The sequence below is a fragment of the Dipodomys spectabilis genome, unplaced genomic scaffold (genome assembly GCF_019054845.1).
Source record: "Dipodomys spectabilis isolate Male_0828 unplaced genomic scaffold, ASM1905484v1 ptg000098l, whole genome shotgun sequence".
Lineage (NCBI taxonomy): Eukaryota > Metazoa > Chordata > Mammalia > Rodentia > Heteromyidae > Dipodomys > Dipodomys spectabilis.
Window position 1 is genome coordinate 10,614,371 of NW_024870775.1, and position 27,544 is coordinate 10,641,914.

The 27,544-nt window shown below is 41.3% G+C and overlaps 1 protein-coding gene across 1 annotated transcript in view; it reads right to left on the reverse strand.

Annotated features, from left to right (window-relative positions):
• The window catches only part of Sdk1 (sidekick cell adhesion molecule 1), an 836,641-nt gene extending 813,030 nt beyond the window's left edge, over positions 1-23,611 (reverse strand). The window contains exon 1 of the mRNA XM_042686840.1: positions 23,350-23,611. Within this exon, the coding sequence (XP_042542774.1) occupies positions 23,350-23,611 (262 nt within the window). The remainder of the gene's footprint in view (positions 1-23,349) is intronic.
• Positions 23,612-27,544: the final 3,933 nt, after the last annotated feature.

Consider the following 27,544-nt stretch of genomic DNA (forward strand, 5'->3'; position numbering starts at 1 on the left):
CCCCAGTGGGAGCAAAGCAGGAATGGAAGACAAAAACTACATCCAAGGGTTGCTGGAGGCAATGACTCAAGAAATAAAGCGAGAAATGGATCAGAAATTGAAAGAGCACAAGGATGAACTATCAAAAGATATACAGGATATCAAACAAAAATTGGATGCAAAAATAGAAGCTGCACAAACCTCAGTAAGAAGTGAGATAAACGCCAAATTAGAGGTAATGCATACTGATCTCACCTCACTGAGAGGTGAGATCAGTACTCTGAGAACCAACATTGAATCCATAAAGGGATCCATTTCCACCATGCAAACCACAATAGAAGCCACGGTCAACAGAGTGAATGAAATGGAAGGTAGAGTGTCAGATACAGAAGACAGAATACACCAACTGGACCAAAAAGTGACAGATATGGAAAAATCACTCTAATTAAACCAAAGGGAAATTCAAGAGCAAGCAGATAATGCTAAAAAATTTAACCTTCGCATAATCGGAGTGGACGAAGGTGAGGAATTCCAGAGCAAGGGAATGCAACATCTATTTAACAAGATAGTCAATAAAAATTTTCCCCACCTCAAAAACGACCATCTTAACTACATCACAAAAGCTTATCGAACACCCAACAAGCAAGATCCCAGGAGAAACACTTCTAGGCACATAATAGTAACAATGATGGATCTGAATAATAAGGAAACAATCCTGCATGCAGCAAAAATGAAGAAGGAGCTATACTACAACGGGAAAAAAATTAGAATCACTGCAGATCTCTCCACACAAACAATGAATGCAAGAAAAGCCTGGGAAAGCACCATACGAACCCTGAGAGCCAATAACTGCCAACCCAGACTGATATACCCGGCAAAGCTAGCATTCACATTCGATGGAGAACTGAAAACTTTTAATAGCAAAGAAAAACTAAATGAATACATAAACATTAAGCCAGCATTACAAAGAATTCTAAGAGGGGGGACACAACCTGAAGAAAGCAACCAGGAACTGGGACCTGCCCCAAACAGGCATTACTCAAAGTCTAACTGAGCAAGCACAGGAGGAAAGGAAAGAAGAAAAACTTAGGAAAACGGAATGGCAGGGACAACAATGCATCTCTCTATACTTTCTCTTAATATAAATGGGCTGAATTCGCCAATTAAAAGAAAACGAACTGAGGACTGGATCAGAAAACAAGACCCATCCATCTGTTGCCTTCAGGAGACCCACCTCTCAGCCAAACATACAAACAAACTCAGAGTGAAGGGGTGGAAAAGGATCTACCAATCAAATTCCCCCAATAAGAAAGCAGGTGTAGCTATCCTGATATCTGACAAAATAAACTTTTCATTAAAATCAGTACAGAAAGACAAGGACGGACACTACATATTAATAAAGGGAACAATCCAAGAGGAGGATATAACCATCATCAACTTATATGCCCCAAATATTGGTGCACCCAGATATGTTAAACAAATGCTCTCAAACTTACAGAATAAAATAGATCCCAATACGATAATACTAGGAGACTTTAACACGCCACTCTCACCAAAGGACAGGTCTACCAACCAGAGAATTGGCAAAGAAGCTACCGAATTAAGTGAGGCCATACTTCAAGCGGAATTAACTGACATCTACCGAGTATTTCACCCTAAAACAACACAGTACACATTCTTCTCAGCAGCTCATGGAACTTTCTCCAAAATAGACCATATCATAGTTCATTCAAGGAACTTAAGCAAATACAAAGGGATCGACATAATCCCCTGTATCCTATCTGACCACAGTGGAATCAAGCTAGCTCTCAATAACAAAGCATACCGCAGAAATTTCTCTAATACATGGAAATTGAACAGCACACTCCTTAACAAGGCCTGGGTAACAGAAGAGATCAGAGAAGAAATAAAGCATTTCCTAGAACTCAATGAAAATGAAAACACCTCACAAAGAAACTTGTGGGACACAGCAAAAGCAGTCCTGAGGGGCAAATTTATTGCCCTCAGTGCCCACATCAAGAGAATGGAGACAGACCAAGTAAATAATCTCATGTTGCAACTAAAACAGCTAGAAAAACAAGAAAAAATGGGACCTAAAGCTACTAGACGAAGCCAGATAACCAAATTGAGAGCAGAGATTAACCAATTAGAAAATCAGAAAACCATAACCAAAATAAACCAAACAAAAAGCTGGTTCTTTGAAAAAATAAACAAAATTGATGGCCCGTTGGCAAGATTAATTAAAAAAAGAAGAGAGGAAACCCATATTAATAGGATAAGGGATGCCACGGGAAACATCACAACACGTACCCAAGATATCCAAACAATTCTAACAGACTACTTTCAAAAGCTATACTCTCTAAAGGAAGAAAATCTGGCGGAAATGGCTGCATTTTTAGAGAAATACAAGTTACCCAAACTGAGCAAAGAAGAAGTTAACCAATTAAATAAGCCAATATCCTATAATGAGATACAGGAAGCTATCAAAAGTCTTCCAACAAAAAAAAGCCCAGGACCAGATGGATTCACAGCAGAATTCTATAAGACCTTTAAAGAAGAACTAATACCCATACTCCTCAAGCTCTTCAGAGAAACAGAGAAGGAGGGAGCTATCCCAAACTCATTCTACGAAGCCAATATCACACTCATCCCCAAACCAGGCAAAGACCCAACCAAAAAGGAGAATTACAGGCCAATCTCCTTGATGAACACAGATGCAAAGATCCTTAACAAGATTCTAGCTAACAGAATCCAGAAACACATAAAAAAAATAATACACTATGATCAGGTAGGCTTCATCCCAGAGACACAGGGATGGTTTAACATACGTAAGTCAATAAATGTAATCCAGCATATCAACAGAGCCAAGGTCAAGAATCACATGATTATCGCCACAGATGCAGAAAAGGCCTTTGATAAAATTCAACATTCATTCATGCTAAAAGCTCTGGAGAAAATAGGAATAGAAGGAACATTTCTAAAAACAATAAAAGCCATTTATGACAGACCAATAGCCAATATTATACTTAATGGGGAAAAGCTACAACCAATCCTCCTAAAAACAGGAACAAGGCAAGGATGTCCACTGTCTCCACTCCTCTTCAACATAGTCCTAGAACCCTTAGCCAGGGCAATAAGGCAAGAAAAAGACATTAAAGGGATCCGCATAGGGAAAGAAGAAGTGAAACTATCCCTTTTTGCAGACGACATGATACTATACCTCCACGATCCCAAAAACTCCATCCCCAAACTTTTAGAAATCATAAGTCACTTCGGCAAAATAGCAGGATACAAAATAAACCCACAAAAATCAGTTGCCTTCCTATACACTGATAACGCACAGGAAGAGAGGGAAATAAAGGGAGCAACCCCATTCACAATAACCTCCCAAAAAATAAAATATTTAGGAATTAACCTAACCAAAGATGTAAAAGAACTATTTAATGAGAACTATAAAAAGTTAAAGAAAGAAATTGCAGAAGACACTAGGAAATGGAAAGACCTCCCATGCTCCTGGATAGGCCGACTTAATATAGTAAAGATGGTGATACTTCCAAAACTAATATACAAATTCAATGCAATTCCTATTAAAATCCCAATGACGTACATCACTGAAATACAGAAAACAGTCCAAAAATTTATATGGAACAACAAAAGACCTAGAATAGCCAAAACAATTCTAGGGGATAAAGACAATATGGGAGGGCTATCCATGCCGAACTTCAAACTCTACTACAGAGCTATAATCACAAAGACAGCATGGTACTGGCACAAAAACAGACCCGAAGACCAATGGAACAGAATAGAAGATCCAGATATAAATCCACAGGCCTACAGCCAGCTGATATTCGACAAAGGAGCCAAAGACATACAATGGAAGAAACACAGCCTCTTCAACCGCTGGTGCTGGGAAAACTGGGCAGCCACATGCAGAAAACTAAAAGTAGACCCCAGCCTATCACCATGCACCAACATCAACTCAAAATGGATTAAAGACCTTAACATTAAACCTGAATCTCTGAAACTACTGCAGGAGAGAGTAGGAGAGACACTTGAACTAATAGGCACAGGAAGGAACTTCCTGAACAGAGTCCCAGGGTCACAACAAGTTGGAGAGAGACTCGACAAATGGGACTACCTTAAAATAAAAAGCTTCTGCACAGCTAAATCTATCGCAACTAAGCTAGAAAGACAACCAACTAATTGGGAAAAAATATTTACCAGCAATATATCAGACAAGGGGTTAACATCCTGTATATACAGGGAACTCAAGAAACTAATCCCTCCCAAACCTAACAAACCAATTACTAAATGGGCAAGGGAACTAAAGAGGGACTTCTCAAATGAAGAAATAAAAATGGCAAAGAAACACATGAGGAAATGTTCATCATCCCTGGTGGTGAAGGAAATGCAAATAAAGACAACCCTGAGATACCACCTTACCCCAGTCAGAATGTCCCACATCCACAAATCAGCCAACGACAAATGCTGGAGGGGATGTGGAGAAAGAGGAACCCTATTACACTGCTGGTGGGAATGTACACTTATACAACCACTTTGGAAAGCAGTCTGGAGGGTCCTTAGAAAGCTAAAGATTGACCTCCCTTACGACCCAGTCATACCACTTCTAGGCATCTACCCTGAACAACAGGAACCAATATACAAGGACACGTGCACCTCCATGTTTATTGCAGCACTGTTCGCAATAGCTAGGATATGGAAACAACCTAGGTGCCCCACCACAGATGAATGGATCCAAAAATTGTGGTATCTATACACAATGGAATATTATGCAGCCATTAGAAATGACAAAATAATGGCATTTGCAGGGAAATGGATGGAGCTAGAAGGAATCATGTTGAGCGAGGTAAGCCAAGAACGAAGAGACAAACGGTACATGGTCTCCCTCATAAGTGGATGCTAAATCCAAAAGGTTAGGTGATACGACAAAACTAACAGGACTTAAGAAACAAAGAACTCCCGCTCATCTGGTTGAACCACTACTAAATATCCTCATGCTGCTGATCACAAATATGGTATATAACATGTGAACACTGTTATATATTACAGACTGTGGTAGACAATTTGCTCCAGGGAAGTTAGAATGAACTTGTGACTTTGAAATTATGTAATCATTTAATCACAATCAAAAAAAAAAAAAAAAACCTCGGGGAAGGGAGGGAGGGAGGGGATGGTAGGGGGAAAACAATGGAGGGGGTAACAATGTTCAAGAGGAAGTGTACTCATAACCTCACTCATGTAACTGTAACCCTCTGTATAGTAGCTTTACAATAAAAAAAAAAAAAAGTAATAAGCAATAACTGGAAGGAAGCTGTGAGAGATCAGTGCAAAGCTGAACAGAGATATCCAGAAAGTAGAAATACATCTCTAGACTGCCTCGTTCCTACACTGCCACTTGTGAGGAGGAAGAGCAGTGGGCCATGTGCATGCAGCAGTCCCTTGTAGCTGCTTAGGCCCACTCAAATTAGAATGGGAAGGAGAAGCAAATCAGGAAGAACCATCTCTGAAGGCAGAAGGACTATGATTCTGCCACACCATATCCTCTCACCACTGCTGGGCAATTCTATCAGGCAAAGAAAATCATTTTCTCTCTCAGAAAGCCCTAGCACATAGTCTAGCTGTCATATATTTTAAATGCCCAAATTTTCAAAAAAGCCAATGCAAAAATGCACTGTTAAGAATGAGTTATATTTAGGCAAATGGAAGAGGAAACTAGGTTCTTAATATAAAGAAGAAACTGTAACAATATAAGTGAAATCCTTGAACAGATCATTTCAAATGTTATTTCAAGTAGTGCAGTCTATTTCTTTCACTGATTGCAGCTGTATTATATGGCAGAAATCAGGTCTGGCAATAACATGGCAGAGACATGCAGGCTATGTAAAGCTAGATACCTTGGGAGTGGACTAACAGAGTTTTTCTCATCTTTGCAGTACACATGATATAAATTTAAACAGGACAAAATCAACAAGATTATCAAATAGCTTGTAGATGTATCATACAAGGAGTGAGACCCTGACAGACCTACTTCTAAACAGAGGGAAAAAAACAGTATAGTGTTCAGTCAGCTTAGCTGGGCCACACCAGGAGATTGTATGGCCATACTGATGCTCTCCCAGGTACTCAGGCCTTTGTAAAACTCCTCACATGGTTCTACGTGCACTGATCCTAACTCCAACAGACAAAACAGCCAGAAAGGTCCCTATCCCTCACCTGGGAGAAAGGAGAGGGATATTTCATAGCTAAACACTTTGGGGAAGAACATTAGAACAGTTCAAATAAGCCATCCTTCTCAACACATTTTTCTATTTTCACACAAACACACACCTATCCTGCATGTCAGGTCGTATACATACATATACATATACATATATATATATATATATATATATATATATATATATCCACTTCTAGTCATGGCAACTATTTTAATCTAAGATAGGGATTAAAATTTAATTTTTATCCCACCCACACATGCTATCTCCTATAACTAGCCCCATGGACTGGCCTTTTGAGGCTGCATTCAGACAGGCTCACTGTTAAAGTGTTTCTGTGGCATCTCTACCCACTGTCACACACACCCAAAGCTCATTTCTATCTCCACTGAAATCCTACTCCCAAACAGAATCATTCTGTCCAGTGACTTGAATAAATTCGGTTGCCAATATTAATTTACTCTGGAGTATCACCAACAGAAATATTTTTTCTCTATTGAGTTTTGACACCATGCCACAAAAGATGGCACCTGATTAATTCACTGGCAGGGAGGATATGATAGGTTGGTAAAGTCATCTACAAGCCAAGAAACCTCAAAGTACAAGAAATACATAACATTTGTTCAGGAAAAGATCAGAAGGGCAGAGGAAAGAATATAAACAATGGAAGTGGAAGAAAAAGACAGCCAAGGTAAGTGAGAAGGTCACAAAACAAGCAAAATGCAACTAATGCTGTCTTCTGTGTATTTTATTTTAGTTGAGGAAGAAAAAACATATATGGGTTCAATGTGATCCAGTAAATTAATGAATAACAGCTATGATTTATTAAGCAAGACATGTGCTAAGTGCTTTATATACATTATCTCTTCTAATCATTATAAAAAACCTTGTGAAAGCGATTAACCTAGTTTTATAAATGACTACCTGAAGCCAGACAAGTTACATAAATTGTCAAAGATAACACTAAATGGCAGAGGCAGGATTTGAATCCAGCTCTAAAACGCATGACAGTGACAATACTTTACATCAATGGCTTTAAAAGCATGACTTCTATATATATAGATTATAACATGACATATTACCTATCTGTGCTTCTATGAAATGATGTCTCAGACACATTAAATGAAATAGGAAAAGTGCACTGGGGCCAGCCTCCAAACTAATGGTGTGCTACTGCTTGTATCGAATCAGATAGCACGGCAAACTAGGGGACTGAAGAGCTTTCCACCATGATATGTCGCTATGGTAAGAATTTAACCTACTTCTGTAATTTTCATGAGATACAAGTAGTACATAATAAGATGATATAACTGCAAAAACAAAATGCTGTAAGAAAGATTCTTCAACTAAATAAAAGGGATTAAGGACAACAGAAGCATGGCTATTTGAATCTGGCATCTTTTTTACCCACACATTTCACCTGTAAAGGGGACCTATTATCCTCAACATGAATAAAATGTGTTACCAGCCATGAAAAAGAAACAACTGTGAACACAGGAGAAAACACTGCAAAATCTTTGGTGGAAGTAGAGAAGGAAAAAAGGTAACTGTGTCAGTTTTTCACTATCAGAACAAATACCTGAGAGAAGCAGTTTCACTTTGGCTCACAGCTTCAGAAACTTGCAGCCCATGATCAGCTTGGCCTGTTACTCTGAGGCCTGTGGCAAGGCAGGACATTCATGGCAGGAATGCACAGTGGAGCAAAACCACTCACCTTATATGGCCAGGGAGAAATGACAAACAAAAAGAGACCAGGATCCCACAATTCCCTTCAAGAGCACATCTACAATAATGTTTTAAACCTCCCACTATACTCCAACACTTCCCACCAGTGCCTCCCTAGGGAGCAAGCCTTTGACACATAGAACTTTGGGTGAAAGTCAGAGGAAAGTCCACTCCTGGTGGGTCCCAAGGAAGCAGTTGCACAACAAAACCAAGCTCTGGAAATGAGAAAGGAAGATGCAGGCACAGAACCAACTAAAGCAAGAAAAGTTAGGAAAAGCAATTTCCATTCCTCAATTAGTCTGGAAAGCAGAAAGATAAAAGCAAAAGTCAAAACACATCAGGAACAATTTCATGTTACTGAAATTGAACAAAATCACCAGTAAAAATCAATATATGATCTGGCCGCTGGTGGCTCATGCCTATAATCCTAGCTACTGTGGAGGCTGAGATCTGAGGATTGTGGTTCAAAGCTAGCCTAGGCAGAAAAAGCCGTGAAACTCTTATCTCAAATTAACCACCAGAAAACTGGAAGTGGCACTGTGGCTCAAGTAGTAGAGCACTTGCCTTGAGCTGAAGCGCTCAGGGGCAGAGCCCAGGCCCAGAGTTCAAGCCCTATAAGCAACAAACAAAAAAAAGAAAGAAAGAAAGAAAAACTTGAAGAATTACAATTTTATATTTATAATACAATTCAAAATGGTTGATAAGACTCATTAAGGATGCATATTATTAAGAGGCTTGAATAAAGCTTGCTCAGAGAAAAAGTAACTCTAGGTAGTTTAAACAAAAGGGGGATATCCTTGGCAAGGGGGGAAAAAATCTCAGGATAAAACAGAACCACATCAGCTCCAGAAAGCAAGGACTTGTAGAGCTCCACAAACACAAGCCAAGATATCTCAAGTGAAAAACGGCCAGGGGCACCTCTGTGCATTCCCAGAAAGTAGCACATTTTTGTGAGCCAGGTATCACAGAATTATTGACTACACACTAGCATTCACACAGTATTATTTCCTAAGTTACGTTTCTGTTATATTTAGTATGCTTAATTTTAACTTTTAAGTACTAAACTTATATATTTCTAAATTTAAATTCATTTCTAATTTTAATTTACAACTGCATTTTTCAAGTCACATAAAAATTTGAGTGGAATGGATTAAATATTAGAATTGTTATTGGGAGGATTTGACACCAGAATCAAAAAGATTAAACAGCCCTAACCAGAAATCAATGGTACAAATGTATTTATCAATCCATCTTTCAAAGGAGTTTTTGTTCTTATAAACAGCCTGTAAAATTAAGATACTGCATGCTTTTCTACAAAAGATAGCACAAAACAATAATTTAAGTTCCCTCAAATAGAAGGGGGGGGAACAGATTTCCATTCATGTATTCAACTGCTTTCATACTATATTTCTCCTAAAATCCACGGCTGCCAAATCATGATAAATTTTCATTGCTTTTACAATTTTAGGAAAGCTATAACTACTTATTGTTTGAAACGTAAGAGTATTCAGAAAGCAAAGAACACCCTCCCCCTCATAGTGCAGAGATAAACACTAAGCTGGCCTGTTCCTTCAATCACACTGCATCATATTATCAAACCCAGTAATTTCTAATCCACTTTTTACTGAATATTATTACATTCCCATTACTTTAATCCTTACACTTTTCTCTAAGACTTAACATTGTTACTTATTTCAAAAGCAATTTAAGTTCATTACAGAAAATAAGAAAATAGAGCAAAGAAGGACATAAAACACCCATAATTCTGCTCACCAGGACACAGCTGCTATCAGTATGTTGTATGGCTTCCAAGTACCTTTCTTCTTGCATATATGTAAATGATCCTATGTCCAAGAAAGCCTATATCTGAAGGCTTCATAAAATGGGCTATCACGTACATGGTGCTAAGAACGAGGGCTCTGAAAACAGCCAGCACTGAAGAAACTCAGCTCTACCCCTTATTAGGAGGATGATACTAACTTCTCTGTGTCTCAACTTCCTAGTCTACAAAACAGACAGACAAGAAAGAAAGAAAGAAAGAAAGAAAGAAAGAAAGAAAGAAAGAAAGAAAGAAAGAAAGAAAGAAAGAAAGAAAGAAAGAAAGAAAGAAAGAAAGAAAGAAAGAAAGAAAGAAAGAAAGAAAGAAAGAAAGGAGAAAGAAAGAAAGGAAGGAAGGAAGGAAGGAAGGAAAGAAAGAAAAGAAAGAAAGAAAGAAAGACAAAGACCTGAGCATAATGCTTCCCCCAATACATGAAAAGTACTTGGTAAAAATATCCCATTATACCATATGAAATATTTTGTAACCTTATTTTTCACCTAATACATTCAGACAATTCCCTCCACGTCAACTAAGACAATTCTCCATCTTCCTTTTTTAATAATACAAGTACAGTAGCTTGGTGTGCAACATAAGCCACTACCAAAGTCCCATCACTTTGGTCAAGGTGACCTACTGTGGACTAACATGTACAGGGTCTGAGGACTCCAGGCAAACCAGTTTCCTTACTAAGACTAGGAAAGTCAAGTTGAACAGGTTAACATGCCCCCAGGTCTCCTCTCTCATTGATGTGGTACATACAATCCATGGGACAATCCACAGGCCACACAGTTTCTAAGTAAAATTGTCATTGCTGACTATACTATTTATGAGAAAATTCTAGCTTCAGAGTAATCATCTTTCAAAATAATGGTAGGTTAAAAAGAAACTGAGAAACCCATCTCTGGCTGTGTTTGAAGCTGATACAATGCTAAAAGTTTCAACTGATACAAAGTAGCTAGACAAGGTGGTATACATTTGTAATCCTAACATTCAGGAGACTTGAGACAGGAGGATCACAGATGAGTTTTTTTTTTTTAAAAAAATGCTACAAAATATCCATCTACATAGATGAATACCACGTCTTAACTGTCATACTTTTTACTGTCACAAAAAAACAGCCAAGTTAGAGATACAGAAGACCTTCATCTTTCTAACAATAACAATTTGATACTAAATTTAAGTAATTTTCAAATTTCAAGGGTTGATGAGAACCAGAAACACCATGTTGCTAAAAAGTGCAAATGACTACATTTTTATCTGTTACTCTCCACTGAGCTATCCCCTATTCCTCTACGTGAATGCTTTTCCTCACAGTAGTTAGAAGAACCTCTTCTTTATGCATTTATTCTATCTCTCTGATAGCCAAGATCCCAAGTTCTATTTTTCCATAGTGATAGCAATAAGATTCAGACTATAAAGGACAGCATTCAGGTCTTGATACTCGAGGGCATCATTATCTAGGTGTTGAGTTGCTCCTCACTCCTGTTGCCCATCTCTTCATCTATTTCCAAGCACTAATCTGAATCTTAGATTCCAATATTGTCTACCTACTTGTTCCCCTGCTAAAAGTCTGATCTCCCAAATTCTAAACTATCCCTGTGATGTTAAAAGCTCTCTGGTAACAACCTCACTGTCAAACTCAAACCATACCACATATTTCACTTCTAACCATGAATATTACCTTCATATGGAGACAGATGTCTACAATGGTGGTTTTCCTCCTGAACATTTTGAAGACATTCTGCTTTGACAAATGACCTGTCAGTCTGAACATATGCTTGCCTCAGGTGGCCTTGCCTTATTTTCTAGTGTTTGACCTAAAATGTGTCTTGGTATGAATTTATTTTTACTATATTGGTTGGGGTCCGTTGTGCTTTTGGAACCTAAAAACTTATTACAAAAAGAAAAAAGAAAGAAGAAAGGAAGGAAAAGAAAGAAAAAAGAGAAAGAATTCAGCCAGCACATCTTCTTATAGTGCCCCTCCTCCATTCCCTCCTTCTGGAAGCTTGCAGAGGTATACTGGACTGGACTTTATCATTCTAAAGTTCATGAATCTTAACCTCTCATTTTCCATCTCTTTATCCCTCAGTACTGTAGTCTGAGCAATTTCCCCCAAATCTCCTTTAAAAAATCAATAGTTTTCTCTTCCATTATATCTACTTGGCTGTTTAACCTGTCCATTGAGGTTACTTTTTTAAATTTAATGACCATAATTTTCTTTTATAGAAGTTTTATTTGGTTCTTTCCCAAATCTGTGTTCATTTTGTAATCTGTTCTTTCATTATGGTCTTCTTTTATTTCTAATAATTTTAAATAAAGTCATCTCTTTCATGTGTTCTATCATCTCTACCTCCTGGATCACTAATTCTTCTATTTGTAATATCTGCTGACTCTCCTTAACAGTGACTCATTTCCTATGGGCCTGGACCATTTCTGATTTGCAAACTCATCTTTAGCATGAGTTTTCCTCTGCAAGAGTCCTACATTTTAATTTGCTCTACAGGATAGTTTCACACTTACTTCTGAAGGCTCTATTAGTTTTCTTAGTTCTAAACTAGATCTTATGCTAATTTCTCAGTGTGAGGGTTAATTCCACTGGAGAAAAATGGTAAATCTGAACCCTGCCCTATTGTGAGTTGTAACCTTAGATTTAAGAGTCTTTATTCCTAATAGTCATAACCCCAAAGAAGACAGCAAGTTCCTCTGCACTTTCCCAGATGCGGTATCATTCTTTCACCTACGGAAAAACCCTTCAGGTTCTAGGCTAAGGACCTCATCGTCACTTTTCCATTTTATGTAGACATAAGGCATGTCTCTTGCTTCTTTAGGAGACCCACCACCACTAAACGCTAGGAATCTGTATCCACAGCTGAACACTATTACAGACCTAGAGCTCTTGATTAACTGCCCTAGTGCAGAATTTTCATCTTGTTTCTGGTACCTGGGGATTTCAGTCTTTCAAGCTCACAATTGCTTTTGTTATTGTTACATTTTTCTCACAGTTTCTATGTGTTCATAACAGTGTGGGAATTTGAGTCCTTTATATCAGCTCTGGTGGCAATATGGCTAGAAGCTTCTAATAGTCAAATTTTGAACCTGAAAGAACATTACAGAACTATGATGAATATTTCCTATTTTTCCAGATGACAATAATCCAGATTCTTTTCCATCCTCAAGAGAAGGTCTTAAATTTAAAGAAAATAAGTATTCCCAAGGCATTTTAAGATTATTTTGTCACTATGCATTTCAAATGCCCTCATAGTTCCACAGTATGAGAACAAAACTAGTGACACCACGTTGTCCATTCATTTATGATCAGTCTATGTTATACTCATAGAATTGCAGTGAAAGTATGTCAGGAATATCACAATATCTCAACTAATCAACAAATCTAATCGCTATTTCTTGGTCCCCATATTATTTACCTCCCTCTGCAACCATTCTATTACTCCAGTTTTCCTATCCCTGTACCGCCCCCCATTCAAGGATTTATCATTTGTGGATTCTCACCACCATTCCCTACCTCTCCTATGGCACACCCTCTCTCTGCAATTCATCCAGTAAATCTCAGTCATCCCATTACTACTTAACACTCCTGTAGCTGTGTCAACTGCTCACATTCACACTCTGTACTACAGTGGCTCATGAGCTTATTCAGGAGCTGAGTAAGGAGTGACTCCTTCCCACCAAAGGGCAAGTAACAACAGCAACACCTAACACTTAATGGTACATACCATGTACCAGATAAGGGGCTTAACATCATGTATGAGATCACCTCCACTGATCTTTCCAACAGCTGTATGAAACAGGTAAGATTGTTATACAGTTCTTTAGGGATGAGAAAAGGAAGGTTTAAAGAAGATTATGTAAACAATCCAAGAAAGCACAGCGAGCAAGAGGTTGGATTCGTTTTATTCTATGCCAGGTTTATCCTTTTAAAGTATGTGCTGCACTGTCTCCACAAATATTTATAGCAAAAGCTCCTCTTATGATTATTAAATCCACCCCCCCCCATTTATAGCAAATCATCCCTCTTCTAATTGCAGAACTCACCTATCTGAACACCTCCCTAATGCCTGTCTGTAATCATGGACACATTCAAAACCACATTAATTGACCACACTGCCCAATTTGAAGTGATCCAATCTCAATGAGTTACTGCACTAACCACCTACTCATGCAAGCTAGAAATCTGGACATGACCTTTGATACTTTCTCACTCACACAGTGCATACAACCTATTACCAAACACTACCCACTTTTGCCCCTTAAATCTCTCTGAACTGTAATAATATTAGTCTCCAGAACTACCACTCTAAACCCTAGCGCTACTTCCACCTCCACTGCTGCTGCTCCTAGCTCAACTAGTCATTCATTGTCATTTCTTCCAGCCATTCTCAAGTTTTACAACAGAAAATGTTTCCACTTCCCTCAGGATGATAATTTTTAAATATAAACTTGATCATTTCACAAAATTGTGGGCTCAGGATGAAAGTTTTAAGTCAATCATGGAGATTCTGAAGCTACAGGAATACAAAGATCAGCAACAGCTAGGTTTCAACCAAAAAGCAATTTTTCCCCCATAACTCCAGAATAACACCAAACAGAAACATCAGCAAACAGATGATGACAAAGAGGACAACACCTGAGGGATTGATGGTGGTAGTGCTGCTGAGAATCAAACTAAGGGTCTCACACATTTCAGCACACGACTCATTCCTGGGCTCACCTGAGACAGAGCTAAATCCCAAACCCACCCTAAGTTTCAAGGTATCCCTCCACTAATATACTGTAACACACACACATACACACACATACACACACACACACACACACACACACACACACACACACACACCTTTCCAATTAAATCCTCTAAGTAATTTAGACTGAATTTCTATCTTGCCACTAGTAAAAGACTTAGCTAAGAAAGAATTCAGAAAAGCCAAGATGCACACTTAAAGGCAGCAGGGGAGGGAATGCCTATAAGGGGGAAAAAAACAAACAAAAACAAATTCTACATAAAGCAAAAATACATTTGGCTAGAAAATACATAAACATGCTCAATGTTTGCAAACTCATGTAACTCCTTTTAAGTGTAATATAAAATATTTTGAGCTAAGAGCCATGTTTTCTTTTAATGTTTTGCAAATCACCATAGCTTACTATAAAAGCTGAATTTTAAAAATGTACACATAGAAGCATGACTATACAATAATATAAGTGATGAAGTTGCATGCCTCACTACTCCCTTTGGAAATAGTTTATACATGCTCTCCCATAAGTAAAACCTTTTTGTTTGTAGTGACACCATACTACTTTTGTATTTCCTAATTACAATCTTACATTGTGCACTTAGTCAAAAAAAATTATATATGCCCTAAGTATACTGAGAAGTTGTGTCATGTAAGGAAAAATTAGCTATGGAAAACATAGCTTGTATTCTATATAAACACTTTTTCTGTTGCCATCTGGTGGTTCATATATAAAAATCAGTGCTGACACCCATCATATAGAAGGGCTTGATCACACAAAATCAAAATCTCATTCTCTTCCACATCATGCCTAATACCTAGAACTTCTATTCATTTTGAAAATACGCCCTTTCTCATGAGAAAACAACAAATAATATACACAAAATAATCCTGGAGATGATTGCCTTCACCTAAGTAGGACTGGTCAAACCTACAGCATAAAGAAGCCCTCTTTACCCCAAAATCTAAAATATGTTCCTAACTAGCCTGCCTGTGTTGCTAAAATTCCCATCAACTATTGTTAATGGAGGTAAGTAGGTAGAGAGCTCCCAAGCATCCGTCTCCCTGAATCAATGCAGCCATTCCTTGACTATCTGAATCATTGCAGCCATTTTTTGGTTATGTCTCTACATTTCCGCCCCCCCCCCCCCCGGGAAGACTATTCATCTTTGTAAAAACAGGTTTCCAAATATCTCATAGTAAAGAAGCAGGTCTAGAACAGAGAAGAGTTATGAAAGGTAGAAAAACACTGCACCTGAGGCTAATTTTGCCTTTGTCATAATTAATCTGAATTTAGTCCAGTCTCTAAACCTCACATCTTCCTAGATTAGCTTTGTCAATTCAAAGAGAATAATATTTACGAATATGCAGGGGCTAGGAATGTGGCTTAGTGGTAATTCCTCAGCACCATATAAACAGAGAAGGGCAAAAGCGGTGCTATGGTTCAAGTGGTAGAGTGCTGGCCTTGAGCAAAAGAAGCTCAGATGGGGGGTGGGGGGAGGATGGGCGGGATGGGAAGGGAAAACAAAGGAGGAGGCTACAATGCTTGATAAGAAATGTACTCACGGGCTGGGAAGGTGGCTCAGTGGCAGAGCGCTTGCCTTGCATGCTCGAGGCCCTGGGTTCGATTCCTCAGCACCGCATAAGCAAAAAGAAAAAAGCCAGAAGTGGTGCTGTGGCTCAAGTGGTAGAGCGCTAGCCTTGAGCTGAAGAGCTGAGGGACAGCGCCCAGGCCCAGAGTTCAGTCCCCACGACCGGACCAAAAAAAAAAAAAGAAATGTACTCATTATCTTGCCCATGCAATTGTAACCCCTCTGTACAATATTTTCACAATAAAAAAAGAATATCATAATAAATAAATAAATTTTTTTAAAAAAAGAAGCTCAGGGACAGCACCTAGGCCCTGAGTTCAAACCCAAGGACTGGCAAAAAAAAAAATTCAGAAACCAGAAACACTGCATACTATACTCCTATCACATGTTCAACAAGCAAATCTTCAAGATCAGGAAAGTAATAGATTTTCTTGACTGACATGTCAGTTGTCAAGAAATTGGATTATTTAATTGATAGCTGTTAACTTCACTAGACATGTCTGGGTATCAACATAATGCCAGCTAAGCCTGTTCAAAGTGAAAAATCATTCTTGCATTAATTTTAAGGACCCTATGATTTACTAAAGGCCCTAATGATGTTAATTAAACCAACATAACATTAGAATGAGCCCAGAGATATCAATGGACACCATCCTCTAATCTCTTTAATTACTGATGGTCACTGTCCAGCAAATGTAAACACTCTCATACCCACCATTATTTCATTGCTTTTTAAATTTCTCACTGCATTAATTGCCTCCCATAGATTTTGAAACTTGATTTTTCTTCCTGTAGCCATTTAGACAAATAAGCATCTTCTATTTTCAGAAAATTTATTTCTCCAAACTTCAGGCTTAACACTGATAAATTACAGCACTAATTTGTTTTACAGAACCTAAACTTTTGAGCAAGAAACATTTCCAGGCTAGAGTAAATACATCATGTGTTAGATGGCAGCACCTAAGGAGAAATACTATATTACAGCATCTCAGTCCTTCAACATTGTAAATACCCTGACAAAAGTAAAATGAGAGAAATAGATTCTAAGAGATAAGACATATGGACATAAGTGTATGCCCCAGACTGAAGACATGCTTAAGGAATCTAGTGAAGGACAAACAAGATATAACATCTAGAAGATCAGCGAATCAGAGTGGAATGATTTTGAATATTTACACTAAACCCCTCCCTATATATATAAGAAAACAGGCTCAAGAGGGGCTAAGAGACTTGCTTAAACTGCAAGATAGTTTCAGGATGAGATAAAAGCTAAGGCTACCAACACTTAGTCCAATGCTGCCTCTGTTTGCCACATCCATGTTTCTAGGAAAGTTTTATAAAATCTATTCTCATTCTCAAAATACCTACAGGAGATTGGGGCCAAGCTGACACAATGACTCTCTGGCTCTCCAGCTGCCGGTCAGGAGGTCAAACCATATACTCACTAGAATAGCAACTGCATAAACAATAAGGGCTTCTTTCCTAAAACCATATTGCTCTGATACCACCTATTATTTTTATCTTTGGCATAATAAAAGTAGCTTTAGTATAAGAAAGCCCTACAACTAAGAATAATAAACTTCTCCACTCCCCCACCTCCCCTAACAGGTGCAGACCTACTGTCAGGTATGTATCTGTCAGTGACAGACTTACATTTCCCACATTCATGGAAAAACCTACCACTGTGATTCCTATGTGCTACCACGTGATGGCAAGAGGTGCCAAACCTATGGTCAGTTGACTATATATATATATCCCTTAAGAGTGAAGCATACAAAGTCTATGCCCTTTTATTAACAGGAATGTACAAATTGGGAGCTTTAACAAAAGGCCATATAGAAATGTTGAAGTTAATTATAATAAAGACTACATGAATTTAAGTGTTCAATTTCATTATGGAGAATGTATCACTGTTTACTAGAAGTATTTAGCCACATAAAACTTATTTTAACATCTCTTTTAATTTTAAATGATTCTTAATCTCTTCTTTATACTATACCTTTCATCTTCATCCCCCCTCCCAACTCAACTTTTATGCTTTTGACTTAAACTACCACTTTAATGTCTTAGAAAAAGTTGAGCCATGACCCAGACAAAACCTAGATTCTACGATTCCTCCTCTGACAATTTCATTCTCAGTTTTAATCAGCCAACATTACTGGTCTATTACTTGCAGAACACCCCTAACTAAGGTCAGAAAGTCAGCAGAAAGACACTACATATGGTAAATGTCTGCCACCTGGAACACCAAATTCCACATATCAACAAAAACAATCCGAGGCCTCAGAATGGAAATATAAAGACAATAGAGAGAATATAACTTCAAATATGCCAGTTTAACTTGCAGCTTTCCACTTTGCTCTACCCCAACATTTGAAGGTTCAGAAAACTTCCTGTCTGGGTAAGTTCCAGTATGTAGCTGAATTCAACTCCTGTTAAATAAAACTCATGCTAAAGCAAATTAACAAACAAAAGGTCTACTCCTTACATACTCTACTTCTTTGAGTCTTATTAAATTCATTTGAGTACAGATAAAAGAATTTTCCAAATGTTCCTCAAAGAAATGGTTTAGTCACATTGGCCTACTCTGGAGGTGATCGAATCACTGCCGAAGGGGCTACCACAACTCACTCTCAGTTGGAATGCAAGTTATGCAATGAAAAAAAAGAGAAGGAATATTTTAAAATACTGACAGTCACTTTATTGGGGGAAGGGATACACAAAAATTATACACATTCCTCTTTCTTCCAAATTCTTTACTTTTGGTTGTCTCACAATCATTGCTGTAAGTAAGGTGACCTGAAACATGAAGTCAGGTAACGCTAGAAAACACAGTCTACCATCTTCCCTATAGTATGGCTCAAACTGCTCCCCATCTACCCCTCCCCCTACAATGGCAGCAACTACATGGGAGATACTCCAGCCCAATGGTTATAACCTTGGGCTATGTTCACAAAAATTCTGAGTCAGGCTTTTCTTTCTGGCTCCACCACTACTAGTCCTGGGGCTTCAGGCAGATACTTAACTCAGTGCCTCAGTTTCCCCACAGGTAAAATGAGAATAAAAACTCTGCCAGTATCAGGAATTATGTGAAGAATGAGCCTTAGTGCTTACCACATAAGGGCTTCATTAAAGGAGCGCTACAGGTGGTTACACAGAGACTGTGGAGAGGTGATAATTGCTTACTGTTGGATTTACAAGATAGTTGCCAACCAAATGACTAGTTGCCATCTGTTAAATATGCAATGGTCTAATAAGATTTAATTCAGTGATTTTCTGAGCACTTACTATGAGTAAAACTCTAGTACAACAAGGTGGTCTGAAGCCCAAGTTCCAGTTCAAATATAGCTCCCAAGTTCCCAAGGGTACACAGGGCAAGAGGAAAAGAGGAAACAAAGCACTCCTAGATTAATGAAAAACAGTAAGGACTCAAAAGAAAGCTAGATCTGCAGTGACCTCAATTAACACTGCTTTGTAATTTCTCTACCAGATAAATGGCAGGAAAGCCTAATGAGTAGAGCTTACCTATGGCTAGGAAATGATCTGAGAAAAGTATTCCAGACAGCAGGAAATCAGTATAAGGGCATGATTATGGGATTAGCCTGCACAGAAGAAAGGCAATACAAAGAAACAAGAATTACTTGTAGAGCCTCCCTCTCCCACTGCATACTTCTGAGAACAAGCAGGTCTGAGCCTAAGTAACTCCATTATTTTTATTTCACTAGTGATTCTGATGCACACCCCAGGCTAGCACAAAGCAGGAGCTCAACACTTTCGGTAGCAATAAAGAGAACATGGGATAATGAAGCTGATTAGATAGTAAGATCAAGAAGTTGGATCTCACAGAAGACAGGCCCATAGAAGTCACTAGAATTTGGAGATTGGGAGAGACTGAGAAATGGAGGCATATGATCTCATTGAGGAGGTAAAGCAGTGGGTCTCAAGCTTAAACAGTCAGAATCAAGAGTGTCAATATTCTACCCCTTGGATCAAACCTACAGTCAATTAAACAGATTCTGGAAGTGAGATCCAGGCAACAGTGTTTCAAGTTCTCAGCCGATTATAACATGCAACCAAGTTTGGTAGAGAGTTCTCAGGAAATCAGAGTGGCAAAAGCGGAGTAAGAGAAGTTCACAGATGTCAGTATATGACAATCATCTGGAGAGTAAGCTGTGGTTCACACAACAAAAGCAGCTGGAACCCTGTAGCTTCAACACACCCATGGGAAGCTACTAAATGAAGTGACTGGAGGATGGGGAGGACGCCAACTCTAGATGAGAAACAGAACTCAAGGCATTCCTATCCTCAGCCTGACAAAGAAGCACAGTCTATGAGGTAAACTGAACAGGACCAGAATCTACAAGCTATAAAAATGTCCAGGCACCAAGACTTCACATGTGATACTTAGGAGGCCTTTCTAAACCACTCACATTCAGCTCCTTGTTGGACAGCTGAAAGAAAGCATGCATTGCCATCTGCCTTTGGCTTCCAGAAAGCCAAGGCCTTGAAGGCTTTTTAGGAATCCAGCGATGTCACAAGCAACTAAACACACACACCAATAAGCAGAGTATACAATAGGAATTTTTGTTACCTTATAGAAAAAAAAAAAGAAACTCCAATTTATTAAAGTTACATTCTGGAAGACCTGAACCTGGTGTTTCACACAATCATCCATTACAGAGACCTTCTTACAACTTCAACAATATATATGTAACTTGTACTAAACATATGTTGCCCTTATTTTCTCCCAAGATGTCAGAAACAAGCTTACTCACATGAAGTGTCATTAGAAGAAAATGCTTAATGAGAATTAGGAACAGATTCTCCTAGCTATATAGTAATAAAATATGTAGACCAATTCCAACTTAGTGGTAACTATTCTGTCGACAATGTTACAATTGCTCTGCTAAGATTCAAGAAAATGTATTCCTTTGCATATGACCAACTCATCAACCCATCAGAAATCTCTATAGCAGCACCAGAATTTTCATTTTCAAGATACATGAGCTTTTGTCAAATGGTGACATCTCCTCGGTAATATGAATTTTCAATATGATATAAAAAAGTGATGGATATATTACATATTTCACAGAGCACAGAGAACAGAAAACTGTCAAAGAATTTAGAATCTGTGACAGCCTATTTGAAATTTTATACTAAAAGATCTGTACACTTTCATAAACTATATAAGAGATACTAGTAAAAAAAAAAAAAAAGGAAGATTCCTCCTTAATAACAATGGCTAAACAATTTTTTTAAATTAGAGATTTCATGACCATTCCAATTATAAGAATGCAGTACTTCATGTAGCCTCAAAGTGGAACTGTTAAAAAACTTGAACTCTTGTAATCTAGTTCAATAATCTACTTCAAGACACTGGTCAATACCCCCACGCACACCCAAATACATGCACAAGTTTTTAAATGTATAAGTCTTACTGCAAAATGCATATAACTTTAAATATATAAATAAAATTTTAATGGACTTAATAAACACTTTCTAATCAAAAGGTCATCCTAAGTGATTAAAATTTTTTCACTTGAACTTGGCTTCCTCCTAACAATCTACAGATCCCTGATTACAAAGTGACTCAATAAATGTTTTTCTTCCACTAAAGTTATTAAACAGAAGAGCAGCAAACATGAAGTAAAAATTTTTACAAGTAATGGAGGAAATTAAATTAACCCATAAAGCACAATATGAAAAGAGGCATTTAGAAAAGTTTAAGGGGAGACCAAGCACAATTCAGACAACATGAGATAAGCATTAATTTAAAAGTTAGCCGGGCGCCGGTGGCTCATGCCTGTATTCCTAGCTGCTCAGGAGGCTGAGATCTGAGGATCGCAGTTCAAAGCCAGCCTAAGTAAGGAAACACCGTGAGACTTATCTCCAATAAACCGCCAGAAAACCAGAAGTGGTGCTGTAGCTCAAGCGGTAGAGCGCTCACCTTGAGCTGAGGGACAGCGCCCAAGCCCAGAGTTCAAGCCCCAGGACCAACAAAAGATAAATAAATAAAAGTTATTTAGCTGCAAAGACACTTGATCCTAATTTTGAATCCAGACCTTTAAAATGGCATCATATTCAGATCATTATTTGTTACCACTCATAAATCATCTTTAGGTGACACAGGACACTGCTCATTTAAGTTTAACACTCGCTCCCATCCTTCCTCAGACTCAGAGAACTCCAGTTCCTTACCGTGGTAGTAATATAACAGGACACAGGTCATGGACACCAAACTAAACTGTCAAGAGCAACACAGGTTCACTGATGTCTTTTATAATGACCCCCCCCACCTCAAAAAAAAAAAGCATACTAAATACATGCTTACTTTTTTTTCTTAAGACCAGTGAAAACAGGATGCTAACCGGCGATGGAATGGCACAGGTTTAAGAGGGGTAAACCGGATTTGGGGGGAGGGAATGCGGTTCCACCTTGATTTTCGAAAGGTCATGTGGAAGCAGCGGTTCCTCTCTCCCCATTTTCCACCAGAGTGCTGTGCTCTAAACAGAAGCCAACAGAGGGAGAAAATACAAAGCGCAGTGGCAGAGCCTAAAGGCAGGCTCTCAAAGTTTTGCTCCACCGACCTTACAGTAAGCACCCACTTGGGGTGGAGCACCAGAACGGGGGGAAGGGGTGGTGGTAGGGATCAGGAAGGATGTCGCCCTGGGGAGACGGAGGGAAAGAGGGCGACGTGGAGGTGACTGGCACTTGGTATTTGAAGTCCATCGCGGATGTCACTCGTTGCTAACAAGCCTCTCCTCTGCGGTGCACAACGCACTCAGATACGAATCAACCCGCGTTTAAACCGTGCAATAGGACCCGGCTCAGCTTTCTCACAAAGAGCCGGGGGCTGGGTCTCAACTTTAAAAGATTTTTGCACAGCTTCGTTTAAAACAAGAAAAAGAAAGAAAGAAAAAAAGGCCGCAGAGGAGGGGCGGGGGTGCAGACTCTAGCGAGCTCAGTTCGCCTCGGATTTCTGCGTGGATTCAAAGACACCCCGCATTAAGCCTTCAGCTGTCGGCAGACCCGACCCGGGCACTCGGGGAGGCAGACCGCGAACGACTCGAGACCGGCGCTCGCAAAGTTCGCCACGCCGCGCCCCAGACGCGGTGCCCCCCACCCCGGGGCCACGCGGGGCGGCGCCCACCCCAGAGCCCGCGGCCAGGCCCGCGCCGCCCGCCTGGAGTCCCCCGGCCCGGCCCGGCCCGCGCCCGCGTCCCGCGCCCGGCCCCGCGCCTTACCTTGCGCCCGCGCCCGGAACAAGTGCAGCTGGAGCGCCAGCAGCAGCGCCCACCATCCGCGTCCGCCCGGGTTGAACTTTGTCGCCCGCCGCTCTGAGCTCCGGCCGGCGATCTGAGGTGCCGCGCGGGGCCCCGGGCACTCGGGGTCCGGGTGAGAGCCCGGCGGGGTCCCCTGCGACCGCCCCGGGCCCGCGCACTCAGGAGCCGCCGCGCCGCCGCCGCCGCCGCCGCTGGCCGCTGAGGGCCGGGCGCCCCGGGTCATAACGAGGAGCCGCCACCCCCGGGCGCCGCGGGACGGGCTGGGGACGCGGGCGGCCGCCCCTCGCGGGAGCGCGCGCAGCGGCGCGGGGCTGAGGGGCGGCGTCCCGGTCCCCGTCAGGGGCGGGCGGCGAGGCGGGCTGAGGAGAAGTTGTCAGCGGGGAAGAGAAATGCCCGGCACGCCGCCCTCGCTCCTCGAGGCCGCCGCCCCGCGGCCGGAACGCCGGGCCCGCAGCGTTCTCCGAGGGGTCCGCTGGCGTTTGAAGAGAAGCCGCCGCCACGGCCGCTGCCTCGGCCGCCGCCGCTGTTGCTATCGCCGCCGCCGCCGCCCCCGCCCGGTGCTGAGGAGAAAGTGAGCCCGCCCGCGCGCTGGCTCTCGCCTTGGCGGCCGCCGCGCCCCATTCACAGCCCAGTCGCACGCGCCGCCCGCGCCCGGCGCCCGTCGCTGATTGGTTGGCTCCGCGTCTGGACCTCGCCCCCACCCGCTCGGAGCTCGCCTGTTTTCAAACTCGCCGCGCCCGCCCGCTTGCAATTTCGCGCCGACGAAGCGCTAGGTTCTTGGCGGCTTCCCGCGCCGGCTGCGCCCCCTAGGGACCCTCAGCGGGGACTGCAGTCGGCGCCGTCTCGGCACGCGCTCTCCCTGGCGGAGCTGGGCCCCGCGAGCGCGAGGCAGGGCGGCGCCTCCTCCACCGCTACTCTGGGGCGAGGAGGCACCCAGGTAGGGCGGCACCAGGTGGGGAGGCTCAGGTGCGGCGAGACGCACAGATCCTCTGGGATCTTTGGGCGGAGAGCAGGTGGGCACGCCCCTCCTCGCGCCGCGGGAGCCGCCCTGCTCGCCGCCTCGGGGTTCTTGAGGCTGGGTAGTTGGGAGCCAAGTTGCTCGGTGATTGCAAAGGAAAACCACGCGCAATTGGGTTTGCAATTCCTAGCAAGGAGAAGCAGCCTTGGGCTCACGCACGTACGGACAGGACTTTGGAGAGGCGTCCAAGGTCATGTCCGGCCAGGAGGACCACAGCACTGAAAGCCTCCCGCGGGGGGTGAGGGGGGGCGGATCTGGGGATCTGGGGGAGGAAGGGCGGTGGGGATGGGCGCGGATGCTCGGCCACATATGGTAAGCATTAGCTGACTTTATGGGGTGAACTAAGCGTTCTGCAGCTGAGAGGCCAGGATTTTTGTTGGAGGGAGGGTGGAGACAGTCTGATACTACTGAGGAGCCTGGGGTAGGGGGTCTGTGATGGTGATGGGGTGAGGTCATTTAAGAGGGGCAGAGATCACAGGACTGGGAGTGTTCCAGCACTGTGCTGACATCCCCACACACACCACCACCAAAAATAAATAAATAAAAACTACTTGTTGCAGACTGGTCTGTTTTGTGTTGTGTGTCTATGATCCCAGCCAAGACAGTCCCCAGGTGGGAGCGTGGGGAATGGAGTGGGGGGTGGGGGAGGGGTGATTGGGAGCTCAAAGCTCTGGTTTGCAGAGCCTTTGTGGTGAGCTGGCTCAGTACCAAGCTCCCCGTACATCTCCCTTATCAAGTCTCCCCAGTGAAGTGGGGAAACTGAGCCTCAGTCATAGTGGCCAAATGGAAAAAGGTTGGGTTCAGAGTAGGAATTACTGGCCCTCAGTCAACTCCCTTCCCATACCTGCTATGAAAAAGGGCAACAATGACGCCCAAAGGTGCCCCTTTTCCTGAGAACGTAGTCACCCCGCGTGGATAGGACTGGGCTTAGGGTGAGGCTACTTTTGCCAGCCAGTGTGGGCTTCTTCAAAGGAGCAAGGTCACAGAAAACCCTGCGGGGGGGGGGGGGGGAGGTGAACAATGCTTGCTATGTGTTAAGCATTTATGAAGAGGTAGTCCTGGGTGATATAACACCGTCCCACTCACCAAGCCACTGTTATTGATCCAGATGGGGAAACAGGCATACAGAGGTCAGGTCAACAGCTCCAGTCCTGTCTTCACCTCGAAGCACATCTGCTTTGCTCAGGAGATGGGGTGGAGGTGGAGAGTTGAAGGTCTAATTGTGGGTTTGGACTCTGTTCTACTCTTTCAAGTTGTGAAATGTAAGCAAACGGATGACTGATGTTCCTGGAAAAAGTTAGGAATAATTCCCATCTCACTGGGCTGTGGCAAGAAAAGTGAGCTAATTCACACTTAAGAAATGTTGGCCTCCCTTTCTCTAATCCTGAGTGGCAACTGCTACGTCTGGTCTACGCTTAACCTTTTCCTATCCCACAGTAGCATGCTCCCATACTGTCCACCCATACAGTATTCATGAGTACAATTCAGCTTCTTGACTTCCAGGCGCTCCAAAAATGCCCACAGCCTCTTTGTGTTTTATTTTGTGCAGTTAGCAGAAAACAATTTGTGGGAATTTACTTGAAAACTGGAAAAACCAAGTCAGTATATGGTAGGTTGTGAGAGATCAAAGATATCACAGTTACTCAAAGAAGATAGAAGACCCCTCTGGGAAAAATTTTTTATTCCTGTTTCATTCTGGGGAAGGTAAAGCTCTCTTATCTTTTCCATCCTGCACTTGAAGAAATGAAACCAGAAATTTTTATGCATGTAAACCAACCATGTTAAAGCCAGTAGAAAACCCAGCTCTCCTGTGTTCTGATCTGAAATCTCCCCTTCCAAATCTCCCCTTCCACCACCCCACTTTGCCTTTTTCAGAACCTGTGAGTTCATATTTTGAAGACTATATTGGGCAACATTCTTCCTCAAAAAACAAAATAAAACAATAATATGGAGAAAAGACAGAAGGAGCCAACACTAGAAAGAATTGCTAACCAGGTCAGGCTGAAATATTCCTGCCCAAAAGACCACTTAATCTTTCACCCTGCCCCACAACGCTGTGAGAACATTTCATACTATGCCTTAAAGTTCTTCAGCCACGTATTCTCGAAGGCCAGGAGGTGGATGGATGTTGCTCCATGAATGCTGACTCATTTTCTTTTTTAAAATGAGCTGTGTCAGTCTCTTACTTTCCAGAAGACGAAGTTGGGGTTTAAGGAGAAAGAGAAGCAAGTTTGCAAGCACTTGGCCATTTAAGTGGAGTTAGAATAATCCCTCCCCAAGACCACCAATGTTTTCCCCTTGCCACAGTTAAAGCCTGGCTGCTTCTGGTGGAATCCAAAGACCATCAACCTCACCTGGTGAAGTCGGAAATATATTCCCCGACCGATTTGCAGTTACTGGATTACAACCTTAACAAACCCCTTAACAACACTTCTTGGTGACTCCTATGTAAGTTAAATTTGAGAGTCACTAATTTTCTCCCTCATCTCTTAGGAATTAAATACTCATGATGAATATTGCACTGGTGTGTGTGTGTGTGTGTGTGTGTGTGTGTGTGTGTGTGTGTGTGTGTGTGTGTGTGTGTTTTCCAGTACTGGGGCTTCGATTTGGGATCCCTTCCCCTTTTTAGGTCTCAAATGTTTGCTCAAGATCAGCCTCAAAACAAAACCTTACTATCTATATTTTTAAATGGTACTATGGATTGAATATAGAGCCTTACACCTTCTTTATCACTTAAATCAAGTCTCTAGCCATCTACCCTCCTACTTCTGTGGTCAGTGTAGCTAGGATTACAGGTATATAATTACCATGTCCAGCTAGTTTGTAGAGATAGGATCTCACTAACGTTTTTGCCTGGCCTGGCCTCAAACTTCCATCCTCCTATCTCTGCCTCCTGTTCATTCTTCTGCCTCTTCTTAGAGGCATGAGATACACCCCCAAAAATCTATATAACAGAATTTTTTTTTAGTTTAAGAGGAAAATATAAAACTTATTAAAACATCAATAGATTCCACTATATAAATCAAACTAAAACCGTCTTTATTTTCCTGTAGAAAGAAAGTGGAAAAAAGTATTATTATCAAATATCTCTAAATGTAATATCTCTTGTCTCTACATATAGACAAGCCCTATAGAAAT